This window comes from Pocillopora damicornis, chromosome 7 (genome assembly GCF_964200805.1).
Source record: "Pocillopora damicornis chromosome 7, jaPocDami1.2, whole genome shotgun sequence".
In the NCBI taxonomy this organism is placed as follows: Eukaryota; Metazoa; Cnidaria; class Anthozoa; order Scleractinia; family Pocilloporidae; genus Pocillopora; species Pocillopora damicornis.
Genome location: NC_142676.1, coordinates 19,851,032 through 19,865,130, shown reverse-complemented (window position 1 = coordinate 19,865,130; position 14,099 = coordinate 19,851,032). Strand labels below are relative to the sequence as shown.

General features: G+C 36.3%; 3 protein-coding genes across 7 annotated transcripts in view; 2 read left to right on the top strand and 1 right to left on the bottom strand.

Moving 5' to 3' along the window:
• Positions 1-1,686, top strand: part of LOC113675716 (adipocyte plasma membrane-associated protein) — an 8,249-nt gene extending 6,563 nt beyond the window's left edge. For all 5 annotated transcript variants that reach the window (XM_089211115.1, XM_089211114.1, XM_089211112.1 and 2 more), the window contains one exon: positions 207-1,686. In XM_089211115.1, the coding sequence (XP_089067241.1) occupies positions 207-419 (213 nt within the window). In that variant the 3' untranslated portion in view covers positions 420-1,686. The remainder of the gene's footprint in view (positions 1-206) is intronic.
• On the bottom strand, positions 1,532-9,719 carry LOC113676686 (2-oxoisovalerate dehydrogenase subunit alpha, mitochondrial). The gene is made up of 9 exons (XM_089211109.1): positions 9,563-9,719; positions 9,279-9,470; positions 8,586-8,672; positions 6,706-6,976; positions 5,644-5,788; positions 4,918-4,979; positions 4,054-4,195; positions 3,877-3,975; positions 1,532-2,941 (listed from the first exon to the last, which is right to left on the bottom strand). The coding sequence occupies exons 1-9, from the start codon at positions 9,659-9,661 to the stop codon at positions 2,692-2,694; spliced, it is 1,347 nt and encodes a 448-aa protein (XP_089067235.1). The 5' UTR covers positions 9,662-9,719; the 3' UTR covers positions 1,532-2,691.
• A 222-nt stretch (positions 9,720-9,941) lies between these two features.
• LOC113672246 (exosome complex component RRP46) lies at positions 9,942-13,383 on the top strand. The gene is made up of 7 exons (XM_027188559.2): positions 9,942-10,097; positions 10,208-10,321; positions 10,629-10,750; positions 11,222-11,362; positions 11,791-11,880; positions 12,337-12,423; positions 12,902-13,383. The coding sequence occupies exons 1-7, from the start codon at positions 9,983-9,985 to the stop codon at positions 12,932-12,934; spliced, it is 702 nt and encodes a 233-aa protein (XP_027044360.2). The 5' UTR covers positions 9,942-9,982; the 3' UTR covers positions 12,935-13,383.
• The last annotated feature ends 716 nt before the right edge of the window (positions 13,384-14,099 follow it).

Here is a 14,099-nt window from a genome sequence, read left to right as displayed (position 1 = left end):
ATTTCTCCTTACAATATCACCCCTGCAACACAAATTAAGTTAACAAGAATAAAGGAAATGATCACCATGCAACCAAATTAAAGTAATGCCTAAAGCACTCAACCTACATTTTAAATAAAACAAGGGTAGATTAGTGTTTAAATTCCAGCCTAATGAGGGTTGTCGCTTGATTATTTTTAAGATTGTCTAATACATTGAAATTTTAGGTTGTCTCCTTACCATGGTTAGTCACCAACACAGCTGTCAGGTATGGCCTTCTCTTGGAGCTGGATGAAAGTGGTAACATTACCAGAAGTTTCCATGATCCAACAGGCAGTGTTATTCCTGGTTACCTCAGTGAGGTTCATGATGATGGTGATGTTCTCTTCTTTGGAAGTTTCTTTTCTCCATTTGTTGGCCGACTGGAGTTGAAAGAGTGACTTAGGTATAGATGTCAGTCTTCTGGACTTTCAGAGTGGGATGCCTGTGGGGGCATCAGGGAATATGCATACAGAGAAGGGGATGCTTTTCATTACTGTTTTTTCCTTTATTTGAAATTTGTTCATTTTTATTTGAGATAAATGCTTTCATTGTGCATGTATATGGCAAAATGCTGACTGATTTTGTTTTAATTAATGACATTTGTTTTGGGGCACTTTGCTGTGGTGCTTTCAACAAAGTGTAAGACTCTTCCTTAAAAAATTTAACACCATTTTCTGAGTTTTTAGAAAAAATTACATCCCAGTTGTTTAAAACATTAAGTTCCTCTTAAGTTAATTTGGTTATTTGATGTATTTTTTTTTTCAACCATAGGTAAATATACAAACTCTGAGATTAAAGCATTAAAATACAATGTACTTTAAAGATTAGAGGGTTGATTTGACATGTGGAGTTTTTACACTTGAGTCTAGGATTATGATTAGCTTACAAAGAGACTGTTGGAGGAACAAAGTGCTTACAAAAATTAGCAGGAACACCTGTTCTGCTATTAGAGAGTTTTAGATTCATGTTTGGTGTGTCAACTGCAGACTGTGGTTGGCAGTTTCAGGTTAAGAAGTCTCAATATTTTTGGTTTTGGATGTCAACATCAGTGTTCACTTGAAAAAAATCAACAAGTGTGCTGCCATCTGGAATTACAGAAAGGAAGGGGGTCCTTCATTTCAAATACAAAGTGTGGCTGAAAGTTTGGTTTTATGGCATCCCAAACAGATTGGTTAAAAAGAAAGGACTTCTTCTCACATATATATTTACAGGACATACAGGAAAAATTTTGAATAGAAAGAAGAAAAGTGCTGAGGTAGTTGACCTACCTAAAACTGCCTTGCCTAAAGTTCAAACATGAACTGCAAACTGTAAATGTGACCATTGGAGCCAGGTTGGGTGACTCCTTGTGATTTGTGGTCACATGTATTCAGGCACAAATATGGATCTAAAACTGTCTAATTGCTATGGAATACTTTGTTGATGTGTGCCTTTGATTAAAACTCTAGTCTAGGATTCTTAAAGAGAATGTTATAGGAACAAAGTGTTGACAATAATTAACAGGGAAACCTTTTTTGCTATTTTCTATGGAATACCTTGTTTAATGTGTGACTTTGATTATAAATTTTAGCATGAAAATACAACTTCAAACAAATTTCTCTTATACTATAATACTGTCATTGCGAACATATAAAAGCTACAGGTTATTAAAGAAAGGAACTCAAATTGTTTACTGTTACTTTCAAGAATAATTTAGATACTCAGAACTTACCAGTAGTTCTCAATACTTGACAACACATTCTCAACAAAACCTGTTAAGTTTATTTAAATACCCTTACATTACCCAGTGAGAATAATCTCTTACCTCTAGAAAGAGGCCCTGCCAATTGCATAATTCTAATAAGGTGTTGTGCACAGAGAGGTATCCATAGAAACACATCTTCTTGGCATCAAATAACTCTGAACCAGCAGATTTGGACTTTATACATACACACACATCTGCAGTACCCCCCTCAGAAACCCAGGGATAAATAAGGGGAATAGAGAAAGATAAAATATGGCAAATAAGCAGAGATCAAAAAAATAAATGTCCATAACCACTGAACAAGAGTGATATTGTCAAGTAAACCTTCCTATCCAGCCTTTTTGTTATTTTTCTTGGTTCCTACACACAATGTGATTGGTCAGTTTAGCAGGGCATATTTCACTGTACAGCCCACTAAATTAAAAAGTTTGTCTAAAATGAAATCTTCTGCCCCCTATTTGAACCGAGATTTAATAAATATCTTACTACTTCTCAGTCAGTACTGTAAGTCATGGAACCTTGTGTTCCTTCTCAAATTAATCCTTTTACTCCCAAGATCTTATTAGTAATTCTCCTTACTGTCTGTCATACAGTTCTTATGATGTTAGTTTGGAGAATTTGGTATTGGATCAATTAATAATCCCCTAATTGATATTTTTCTTTATTCTCATTACTTATCTGGTTGATATTGTATCAATATTGTAAGGAGAAATTCTGTCTAGGTCACTCATGTGAGTTATAAAGGACTACACAATTTGCACTTGGGCCATTAATCCTAGTGGAAAAACTTGGTACATAACTTACAGTACGAACCTTTAACTCAGTTAGCAGGCAGTACCGTCATTTATTTGCTTCTCAAATTCTATTTCTAACAGCTCCTTCATCAAATCCATTCAAATTTACAAATTACACCTTAGCCTATTATATCATTTGTCAGGCTGATAAAGTTCTGTTGGGTACTCATGAGGGTATTTTGCCACATGATCCATACACTCCTTATACTGTTTCTTCAAACGGGAAGGAAGTGTGTCATATACATCACTGAACATCTCCTCGACTGGAGGTTTGAGTGCCTTCTCAGCTCTTGAAAATGCTGCCATAACCTGTTGGCGTGCCTCTCGTTTCCATTCCTCCTCCATTTTACTATTCCACCACTCTTTGTTTTCCATGTAATGTCTAGATAATAAACAGCAAAGATATAATATGGTGGATACTAGACAAGTAAAAAAATTTGTACATAACCTAGGAAGAGCAAAACTGTGATGGAAATATGGCTGGCATGCAACAGCAAGACCCTCGATTGACTGACTTCAATTTACATAGATTTTGTTAGGAATGACAAATAGTAAAGACAGTTGTAGGTTGAACAACCTTCAAAACAATTTGGTTTTATCAACTAAATTGATAAATGTAACATGGCCATTGTAAAGAGTTTCTAAAGCTGATGTTTTTGACAATCATAGTCCTTCTTCATTCCCTCTTATGAAGAGCTAATGCTAATAACTTCAGATTTTAGAAACTCTTTACAATGGCCAATTTACCTTATCAACTCAGTTAATAAAACAAATTATATTTCAATACCCGCCACTGGCACAGCACCACAGTTTCTGCGAAAACTAACCCACTTAAGCCTTAAAAACAGGTATGTAATGTAATTTACTAAATAGAGGCCAACAGGGGCAAAATTATGTGGTCTCTTTTTTCTATAACTCTAAGTAATGAAGGTATGATCAATATTTACTCCAAAGCTCCAATGTCTCCTTTTCTTGCAGATATAAATGTCGAGGATGGTGTAACAAACTAGTTGTTTGTCTTGTTATTTTTTTATTATAACCCTCAAATAAATGCCCCATTCACTATTCATAAAGAGAAAGATGGTTTACACCACCAAATGAGTAACTTTACAATAATTGTTAAAAATAATATTTTAATAGATGGCAAGGGGATCTCCAGAAACTGAGAGGCTTAGTTTATTGCTAATATTTTCTCCATCTCTTGCATTTGAGCAATGGTGGCCTTTTATCGAGTACAACCTGTTACCATACAGATTTGGGATCTAAGAAACAAGCTAAAAAGATCACAAGTTATTTGCCATTCTGATTTAAACATACCTAAGTCTTCCAATGGGATGGTCCTCCTTGTCCCAATAATTGACTTCCTTTAGAGAGCGGTACACAGAGGAATCATCACTAGTGCTGTGATGACCAATTCTGGGAAATAAGAAGAAAAGAATCAGTGTCGCCAAAGAGCAATTTTGAGGGGCTTCAGAGACTGTTACTCTATCTAACCTGTAAGTCATGGCTTCCACCATGATTGGTTGTGACTGTTCGACTGCAATTTTCCGAGCTGCTTTAGTGACATTGTACACAGCAAAGACATCATTTCCATCCACACGAATTGCCTTCATTCCATAACCCCTGCCACGTCCAGCTGAACACATGAAATTGTGGGTGAGTAGAAAAAGAAAATTTAGTGAGAAGCATTTATTTATTATAATCAAATTATCATTTGATGTCAATATCACACTGGCAGACGTAGTCAATTAGTACTCTCATGTTGCTTCAAGCAGCCTGTGTTGAATTTTAATCATCAAACTAACATTGCCTTGCTACTAATGTGTAGCTTCATAGTTCAGTTGTTAGCAGTCAGTGGTGGATCCAAACCTTGAGTTAAGGGGGGGTGCTGGTTTTTTTGTCACTTGCCCTGCTGTCTTTTCTTCCTTCTGCAATTCTTTTTTTTTTTTTACCAAAATAAGAGGGGGGCCTGGGCCCCCCAGGCCCCTCCCCTAGATCCACCATGGGTAGTTCCCAACTAATAACATCTGAGAGGAACATTGAAGCCAGAATTTTTTTCATGTTGTGTTGCTTAGGTTAATTTTCTGTTTGAAGGGATGCATGGAAGTTACTTCTGATAAACTTATGGATTCTCCCATCAAATTGTCTTTCATTCCTTTGTGAAACATAAGGAGAAGTTGAAGGTACATCAAAAGTCAGTTCAGGTCTTTAAGCACCCACTCCTTAATATTGCCCAATAAAACTGGCATGTAAAATAGAACACCTATTTAACATAGCTGAGATTTTGAAGGGTTGATATAACAAGAGAGGAGACAAAATAAAGTACATTACAGAAAACAGAGAAACAATAACAATTACCAATTCCATCCCCTCTGTACTGGTCACCTGTTGGAGTAGATATGGCATAACCATTGTTGCGGCTGTTGGCGAAAGATATCAAAAGGTCAGATGTTCTGATACTCCACACAGAAAAGCATACATAAAAAATAATCATCACAATAACTCAAGAAGGGGAAACAATACAAAAACATAAATAGATTCAAACCAAGAGTCAATAATGAATTTACAAATTTATGCCAAATTGGATGATTTAGTTTAGATGTACAGAGTTTCATGTTCTCCTCTTAATCCTCTACCTCTTAGAAATGATAAACCTTTAAATTCTCCTCAAAAATTCCAAAGATTTTTCAGCAGTGGGTAACAAGAATAGAAAATCTGAACAAATTCTCTCAACCAGCCTAATTAACAATTAGATCCTTCACTCTTGATTTCTATCACAGATGATAACTAATGAGAATGACACCCATATCAATTAATCTTAACAACAAGACAGCCTACTTTTTTTTATATTTACTTTAGTTTTAAACTGCCAATCATCAGGCTTCTAACTTTACATACAATCTATTGTGGAATAGGTAGTAACTATAGGCAAGCATAACCAACCAGGTTCCAGCATTTGTGAAAAAAGGCTTATAGATCTGGACACAAAGAAACAATAATGCATTTAGGAGGGAGAACTACATGTCAGGGAGCTAATCAGCTAAACAAAAAAAAAATTTAGAGGTCTCTAATTTTTATTTTTACCAGAAGAAAATGACAGGAGCTTCAAGAGTTGCAGCAAAGTTAAAGGCAGCATGGGCATCTCCTTCACTTGCTGCTCCTTCACCAAAGTAGCAGATGACACAATTTCCAGTGCCTGCTCGCTTTACAGCATATGCATATCCAGATGCTGAAAATAAGTTTTGAACTATCACTCAGTACCAGTAATACATTACAATTCACAACCTTAGTTGATACATCATGCAGTGGTATGTTTATCCAGATATAAAGCCTTTAGTAGGTTTGGAGGGCCCTCAATCCTTTAACTCCCATGAGTGACCAAGACAGAATTTCTCCTTAAAATATCAATACATTATCAAGCAGGCAAGAGACGAGAATAAAGAAAAATAAAAGTTAGGGGATTATAAGTTGATCCAATACCAAATTCTCCAAACTAACATCACAAGAACTGTATGGGAAACAGTAAAGAGAATTACTAATGAGATCTTGGGAGTTAAAGGGTTAAAAAGGCAGAGTTGCCCTAGGCTGCATCTCGTGCATTTTTACAATCAATATTCATGCTCCCTATACTCTTTGAGAATACTTCTTATCCTAATAAAAGCAAGCCAATGTGTAAACCAATTCTTAAATCGTCAGCAATTCTCAGGAGTAATGAGAAAAACAGAATACATCACAATTAATTTTCTTTGGCAATTTTGTGCTCTCTCAGAGGTGATTCAGTGCCTAAATCAATAAGGAGCCCAGCCCTTTACAGCTTTCATAAAAAGAAAAGTAAACAAGTTGTCTGAAGAAAAAAGTCACTGCTGCAGTATCCGCTTTCTACAAAAGCATAGCCTTGTTAATCCTCTAAACCTTGAGAGTGATCAGTATCTAATTTCTCCTTACAGTAATACTGCTGAATTACTCATTAAGACTGTGAGAATAAAGGAAACGATCACCAACCTCAGAGGTTTTGATTGTTAAATGAATTTCCTTAGAAAGGAAATGTAGGAAAGGAAGGAAATGTATAGAGAAAAGTATAGAGAATGAGGATACTGATGTTAAGGTGTACAGGCACAAGAGTAAAAAGGTTTCCTAAAAACTCACCTTGAGGCATCTGAGTTGCCAGAGGGGATGATATTGTGATAAAGTTAAGGTTCTTTGAGCCATAATGAACAGGCATCTGTCTACCCTTCCCAAAGTCATGCTGATTGGCATAACATTGATTCATGAAGTCATCTAAAGTGAAACCTCTCCACATTAAGACACCAGCTTCACGGTACTGACCAAGCACCATATCTTCAGGCAGAAGAGCTGCAGCACTTCCAAAGTGAGTGGCTTCCTCACCATAGTTTGTCATGTAAAATGATATCCTTCCCTAAAGAAGTCAGAAAGGGAGTCTATTCTTCATGATTACTAAAAGTTAGATACAGCTGTTTGCAAAGAGGTTTCCAGAAAAACAAAAGTGCTTGGGACAACCCCATAAGGAAGTGTGGGTAGTTTTCCAGTCACAGTTCTTGACCTCAGGATTTCAAAGAAATCTGAGAAAACATCATCATTAGGGAGAGGCCTTGGCTTTGCAGGTTTGATGAATTTATTTTGTTTGCAACACTGAATTTTAATTCTAAACTTGATGAAAGACTAACCATAGTGAATGACAAAAATGATGTAAACTCAACAAGAGTGAATTCAAAGTGACCTAAAGAAAAAATGTTTACAATGTAATATTCCATTTTTTGTCCCTGTCGTATTCACATGCATGTTGGTATTCATACCCTGTTCATTTTTATTTTTTTCCATACTTAGATGTTCCAGTTATTAAAATTCATTGATTTCCAGAGAACTAGATTACCTTCCACAATTGTTGTTTGTAATTTGTCCTTTTTCTGACAACTTTTATGCAAACAGCTGTTTATTTTTTCAGTATACATGGAGCCTTTCCAAAGAACTGTCCACATATCATAGAACAATCATCAACAGTTCTTCACTCTACTTTCTACTATAATGAAGTGCCCAAACAGCCTTGTATTGCTGGTTTTCAGTGTCACGCCATTCAAAATAGATCAAAATAAAAAATAAAAACTGTTCCATCGATTTAGTCTAGAATCTGGAAATAGAAAGAAGCTAGATATGTAAAGACTCTCGCCAAGATTCAGGTCACAGCAATTTTTCTTACGGAAGATATGAGGAGAAACGTTTTTCCCAAATTTATAGAGATTTGTATGGAGCCGCCATGCTGGTGCCCACCTAGATGGGCACCAACATGGCGGCCGGAAACCAGCAGAAACATCTGTCACTGAGTTTTGCTACAAAAGTGTGAATTTATCTCTCTAAGAACTCATAAACGTAACAATAATACTTTATTCTAATACAAGAACTGTTCAGATAGCTGAATTTCCCTAAATAAGTCACCTTTTAAACCAACATAACAGCTCTCTCGCTCGTCATGTAAAGGCCACGTCACGCAAAAGCTTAGAAATTCAAGAGTAGTCTATCACTAAACCAAGAACCCATTTGGAGTGAAAATTTGTCTGAATATTAGTTTTTAGCTGCTCTAATACATCATGAAAGTAAAATCTCAGGAGGATCAATAGTTCTGAAGTCTGAAATTTAGTGACGTCACGTGAAAACCAGCAATAGAATCAGTTCATTTCTCTTAATGACTACAAAATTACACTTGCAAACCAAATGACTTTTAAGGAGTAAGGTATAGAGGGATTTAAAAGTTTATATCATAGCACAACTGAAGGGAAAAATGAGTTATAAGCAATTAACTAGCAAGTAGTTAAACATAAGCAAATACTGTTGGAATATAAGCCTTGGAGTATTGGGTCTGAACTCCCAGGTGGGCAGAGTACAAAGATTTGACTCATGTTCCCAGCTGGCTCTTGAACTCAGTACACATCTTTCAATGCAGGGTCATGAAGCAGGCTAACTACAAGGACACAACATCTCCCTCTGATTATATATCTCTTAGCTTGTCTAACCTGTCTTTGTGACTCATAGAGGATACGGTCCATGGTATTCAAGAGAGTCATCTGCTTGTACATGTTTTTTATTGTTTCTTTGTCAAGCTACACCAAAAACAAAATGCCTTAGCTGAATAATAAGAGGTATATTATATCATGGTAATTTTCCCAAAATATTTTTTTGGCTGCCTAAAAAAAATTCATTTGACTCAGTATTCTACAGTGGCTAAGAAATAAAGAGATGGTCTATATGGAACTCATTGTGAAAAAAAAGTGTGAAGGAAAGAAACATGTAATGGAAGAATGTCATATCACTACTTCAAAGCAAATTTCTACAAACATTCAAAACCATCATCTAAGAAAAACAGGTAACAATGTTATCAGTAATTTTACATTAATGTTTTAGAAATTTCAGAACCAAAACTTATTTGGAAAAAAAAAGGGAACAACGTAAGGGAAATGGAAAAGGGGAAACAACTCTGATATGACCCAGCCCCCAACACACCCCCAAGGCAATGTCAAGGGAACACGTCGATTAATACAACAATAAGAAAACTCTTCTCCCTGGAATCTCGAGAATCTGTCATTTCGGGAGAGGCAAAAAAAGAGAAAAGCTTGTCTAAATGTCTGGGGGAATGATGACGCGACAACTTCTCGATCTCCCTGGAAAAAAAATCAAAGAAAAGGGAGGTAAAAAAACCAGCAGCACACCTTGGGGTCATGGGCTTCGTTAAAGACTTTTCCATTTCGATCCATGACTCGATAGACCGGGATGGCTTCTCCATCGTCTGGATCATCAAATTCCAATTTTTCTGTGTAATATGAGTTCAAAGCGCCTGGAAATCTTGGCTTGTCTTGGTATTCATGTTGGGGTCTTCCTGCACTAGAGCTAGACGAACACAACTGAAAGGCGTACAAAAAGTTCAAATAGAGTATTTGCGAAGTTTCAACAGGTGTTTTGGCACCCATAACAGTAAATCACATGGAAAACTTACTCTCAGTGCCTTTAAAGTGTTAGGTAGCTTTTTTATGTGATATGATACACCACGGGACCCAAGAAGCGCTCTTCTCAAAAGCCACGTTGAGGCAGCCATGTTTAGTTTATCCCGACACCTTACTCACCCCCTACTGGTAGCGATGAGAACTATCGACAACAAGAAATGTGCAAGGTGTACCTGCAGCTTAAGGTTTAAAACCAAAATCGTCGTTTTTTAATGATTTAAGGAGAATAATTTCTCTATTTACTTACAATTCATAATTTTATATATCGTCATATCTTTACATGGAGAAATAAGAAAGATGAGTAAGATAATACTTAACCAGATAGGGGCAAGTAAACTCCAGTAGGGAGGTACAGGGAAGCAATAGATTTGACTTGGAAACGACCACGAGCCCGCGAACACGCTGAAATCAAAATGGAGGATGAGGCAATGGATTTGAATATTCCACGATTTTCATCGGAGTTGAGGTCTCTGCGATGTGAACAGAGCCTCTTGAACAAAACAGATGGATCAGCAAGCTTTTTTCAAGGTTTTTCTCTAACTCCAGTTTTATACGACTTTCAGAAAGACATTGGATGTTAGCAATCTAGTGACATTTTGATACTTTCTTTTAGTTCATGATTTTTTACATCGTTTCAGGGAATACCCACGTGATGGCGGCAGCTTATGGTCCGGCAGAAGTCAGATCAAGTAAAGAACTCATCGACAAGGCTACTCTAGAAGTTGTTTTCAGACCCAAAGTTGGCTTACCAGGTACATAAAAACAGGGTGACCATATATACATCATTGTTGAGTTTGAAGTCTCAAATGAATCTCAGCTCAAAATATCTTAGATTCTAAGCTTATTTCTCTTTCCGAGAGGATTGTGACCTATTATTCGTCGAGGAAAATTAAAGTGAAAGAAGTCGACAAAGAACCAGATTTAAAGGGCACAGCGAAGTCAACTTTCTTTGTCAAGCCTTCTGCTCTTTGGGCTCATCAGTTTCATATGTGTAAATAAAGATTGATTGAATTATTGATTAACTTAGCAAGCTTATTTCCTATTTTCTTAATTTCACAGGCTGTGCTGAAAAACTTTTAGAGAGAGTTATCCGCAACAGTTGTGAGCCAGTTGTGCTTACCTCCAGACATCCCCGGTCATCCCTCACAATTGTTGTTCAGCTTGTTCAGGATAGTGGATCAGTATCCTTATATTTCCTTACTTACTTTAGTTCGTTAAAGCCTATTAGAAGATTCTTTTAATCCTAAATATTTGATCAGTAATCTTCCCCCCTCAGGATTTGTTACCTAATTCCCTGCAAATAGAAATATGTTTACTAATACTTCTGAATCTTTGATCAGGGGCAGAGCTAGGATTTTTCAAAGCGGGGGGGGGGGGGAGGGGGGGTCACACTGTGTCAAACAGAGGGTACTCACCAGTTTTTGCCACCTGAATATTGTAGGTTGTTTGCTTAAAAAAGGCTTACAAAGGGGACAGGGTGGGTCAAAGGCACCCAAGACCTCTTCCCCCCCAGTTATGCTCATGTTGATTTTTGGCTGTTTTAAGAATTTTATGCCTTAAATCAACCATGATCATACTTCTTTTACATGTTCAACAACTACATTGATTAGAAATACTGCTATGTATGTTATTGTTTTCCCTAACTGCCAAAGTTACTGGCATGTGCAATCAATGCTGCTTGCATGGCAATGATTGATGCTGGTTTTCCAATGAAATGTTTAGTTTGTGCTGTATCATGTGCATTAAATGAGTCTGGTGACATTCAGCTGGATCCTTCCCTGGAGAAAGAAAAGGTAAGGGGTAGAAAATGATTAATTTAATGTTGAGGATGTTTTGGTGAAAATGTTGAAATTGTCTGATGTAAGAATGTAAGCCTCTTTGGGAAGTTTTCTCTCTCAAAAGCACAAATTGTTAAGAGTGATAAAAGTTTTTGTTCATACCATAATTCAGCAGTTTGTTTAACCCTTTAAACCCCAGGAGTGATTGGTATCTTATTTCTCCTTACACTATCACTGCTGAATCAATCATTAAGGCCATGAGAATAAGGTACATGATCATCCACCAGACCAGCTCTTGATTATTTAACAAATTCTCCTTGTCAGCACCTTAGGAAATGTATAGAGAAAAGTATGGAGAATATGCATACTGATCTTAGGACGCAAAGGGTTAAAAGTACCATCAAAGAATGGACCATTGATCTTTGATTTTTTTTTTCTCACAGTCAGCTTGTGCAGTGATGACATTTGCGTTTGATAGTGCCAACAAAAATGTGATGACCTCATCAACAACAGGGAGTTTTACAGTACAGGAGGTAAAAGATTGTTTAACCCTTTAACTCCTGTGAGAGACCAAGAAAGAATTTCTCCTTACAATATCAAATACAATATCAACTAGATAAGTGATGAGAATAAAGAAAAATATCAATTTGAGGATAATTAGTTGATCCAATGCTAAATTCTCTGAATGTAATTGTCAGAATTGTATAGTTGACAGTAAGGAGAAAGACAAATTTGATCTGGGAGTTAAAGGGTTAAAGTTTACGTTACTTTTTTGTGGCCAGCTTTGTATTATTTTGCTCTAAGATAAAGAGCAAACAGTGCTCTTGCTGTTTTGTGGCCAAACAGACTGGAAATGAATTCTCCAAATTCTCTTTGTCTATCAGCACCTTAGGAAATGTATAGAGAACAGTATGGAGAATATGCATACTGATTTTAGTTTGTAAAGGGTTATAGGGTACGACCACTCTTTGATTACTTCCTTTTTATAGTACGACAGGTGTCTGGAAGCATGTCGCTCTGCTGCTACTAAGCTATTTGACTTCTTCAGACTATCTGTGGAAAGGAAGCTTTCCAAGGTAAACTTTCTTTTGTCTGCTTAAGTTATCACACTCTTTTTTCTTCACCAGAACAGCTAATTCTAGAGCTGACTTTGAGCATAGTTAAAACTTACCGTAATTTTGATTGTGTTTGGAACTTTAAAACTGTCTTATGATGTTCTCGAGGTTACATTCCAACAAGACTTGAAAACCTTTTATCAAGATTTCTTACAAGACATTTATTGTCCTAAGTGTGAGACAAAATGTTTATTTTTATCTCAGGGAGACTGAACTCAAGGGCCTAAGCGTTTTTGCTGTATAAAGCAAGTAAAATTTCTAAGGTTTTTGGATATTTCCCCCTGAGGGAAACCATGTATTCTCCTGTGTAACAATAAATAATCCATTACTGAAAAAGATATAGTTACCAGTACAACTTCAAACTGAATGATCCTTGTGGTACTGTTATATCATTTCTATCAGAGTTGTTACTTATCAGTTTTAATTTTTCTTTCAACAGGATGCTAAGTTTATGGACATAAACATTGCATAGTTATATCTGTGATATTTAACTCACACAGTCTGCAGTGCAAAAACTGCACAGGAGTGTGATTCAGTGTTTAACTGGGTCACATATGAAGAGTGGTCCAGGTTGACTGTTTGTTAATCATCAATGGCCTTTGGTTGAAGAATCAAATAGAGAAGCAATCTTATGGCGAGTCTTTTGGATCAAATGAACTCCAGTCTTGAACAGTTGGATCACTTAATCAGCTCATGAAGTTCCGCAGGATAATCCTGAGGGTACTTCATTAAATGATTCATGTACAAAATAGATTTGAATGTCTGTGCATCTGTTCAGTAACAGATCACAGATTAATATTGGCACACAAGGTGTAACATTTTGATCTCACCTGTGCTCTAGAACTCAACAGACCCATGGCAACATGGAATGTACTTGTTTCACATAATAAGAAATAAAAAAAATTGTTTATGGTGACTTTATTTATGTGTCTGTCCTCTAATAGATGATAAGTAAGAATCAACCAAATTTTTAATTATTCAGCTTATTTCCCTCGTACTATTTCTTCAAGTATGGAGTATCGTGTACCCCATAGGGCATTACTTTCGCCTTTCAACTCACAAGATCTAGTTGTTAATTCTCCCCTCTGGCTGCTCTAATACCAAGAATTTGGTATTAGATCAAGATAACAACTTCTACCAAATAAGTTTGAGAATTCTCATGACCTGTTTGTTGGATAACGAATGGATATTATAGGGAGAAGTTACATGTTAATCACTTTTGGGAGTTAAAGGGTTAAAAGGAGGCCCTTGTGCACTGTCAGCTCTCTCAAATGCCCACATTATGGATAAAAAAAGTCAATGTTTATCTCTGACTCATAATATCAAGATGGTACTTAAAAATGTGTTGGATAACTTCATCTTAATGTACCATCCAAGTATTATGAGCTAGTTACAGGCATTAACTCTTTAACTCCCAAGATCGGATTGTTAATTCTCCCCACTAGCTGCCACACATTTCCTTGTAAATTAGTTACAAGAATTTAGGGTTGGATCAAGATCCTAACTTAAACCACGATAAGTATGAGTATTCTTATTACCTGTTTACTGAATAATGTACATGTTGTGGTTCAATTTTATCCTTGATTCCAATTTTATTTTTCCTTTGTTTCAAACTCATTATCATACATTACAATACC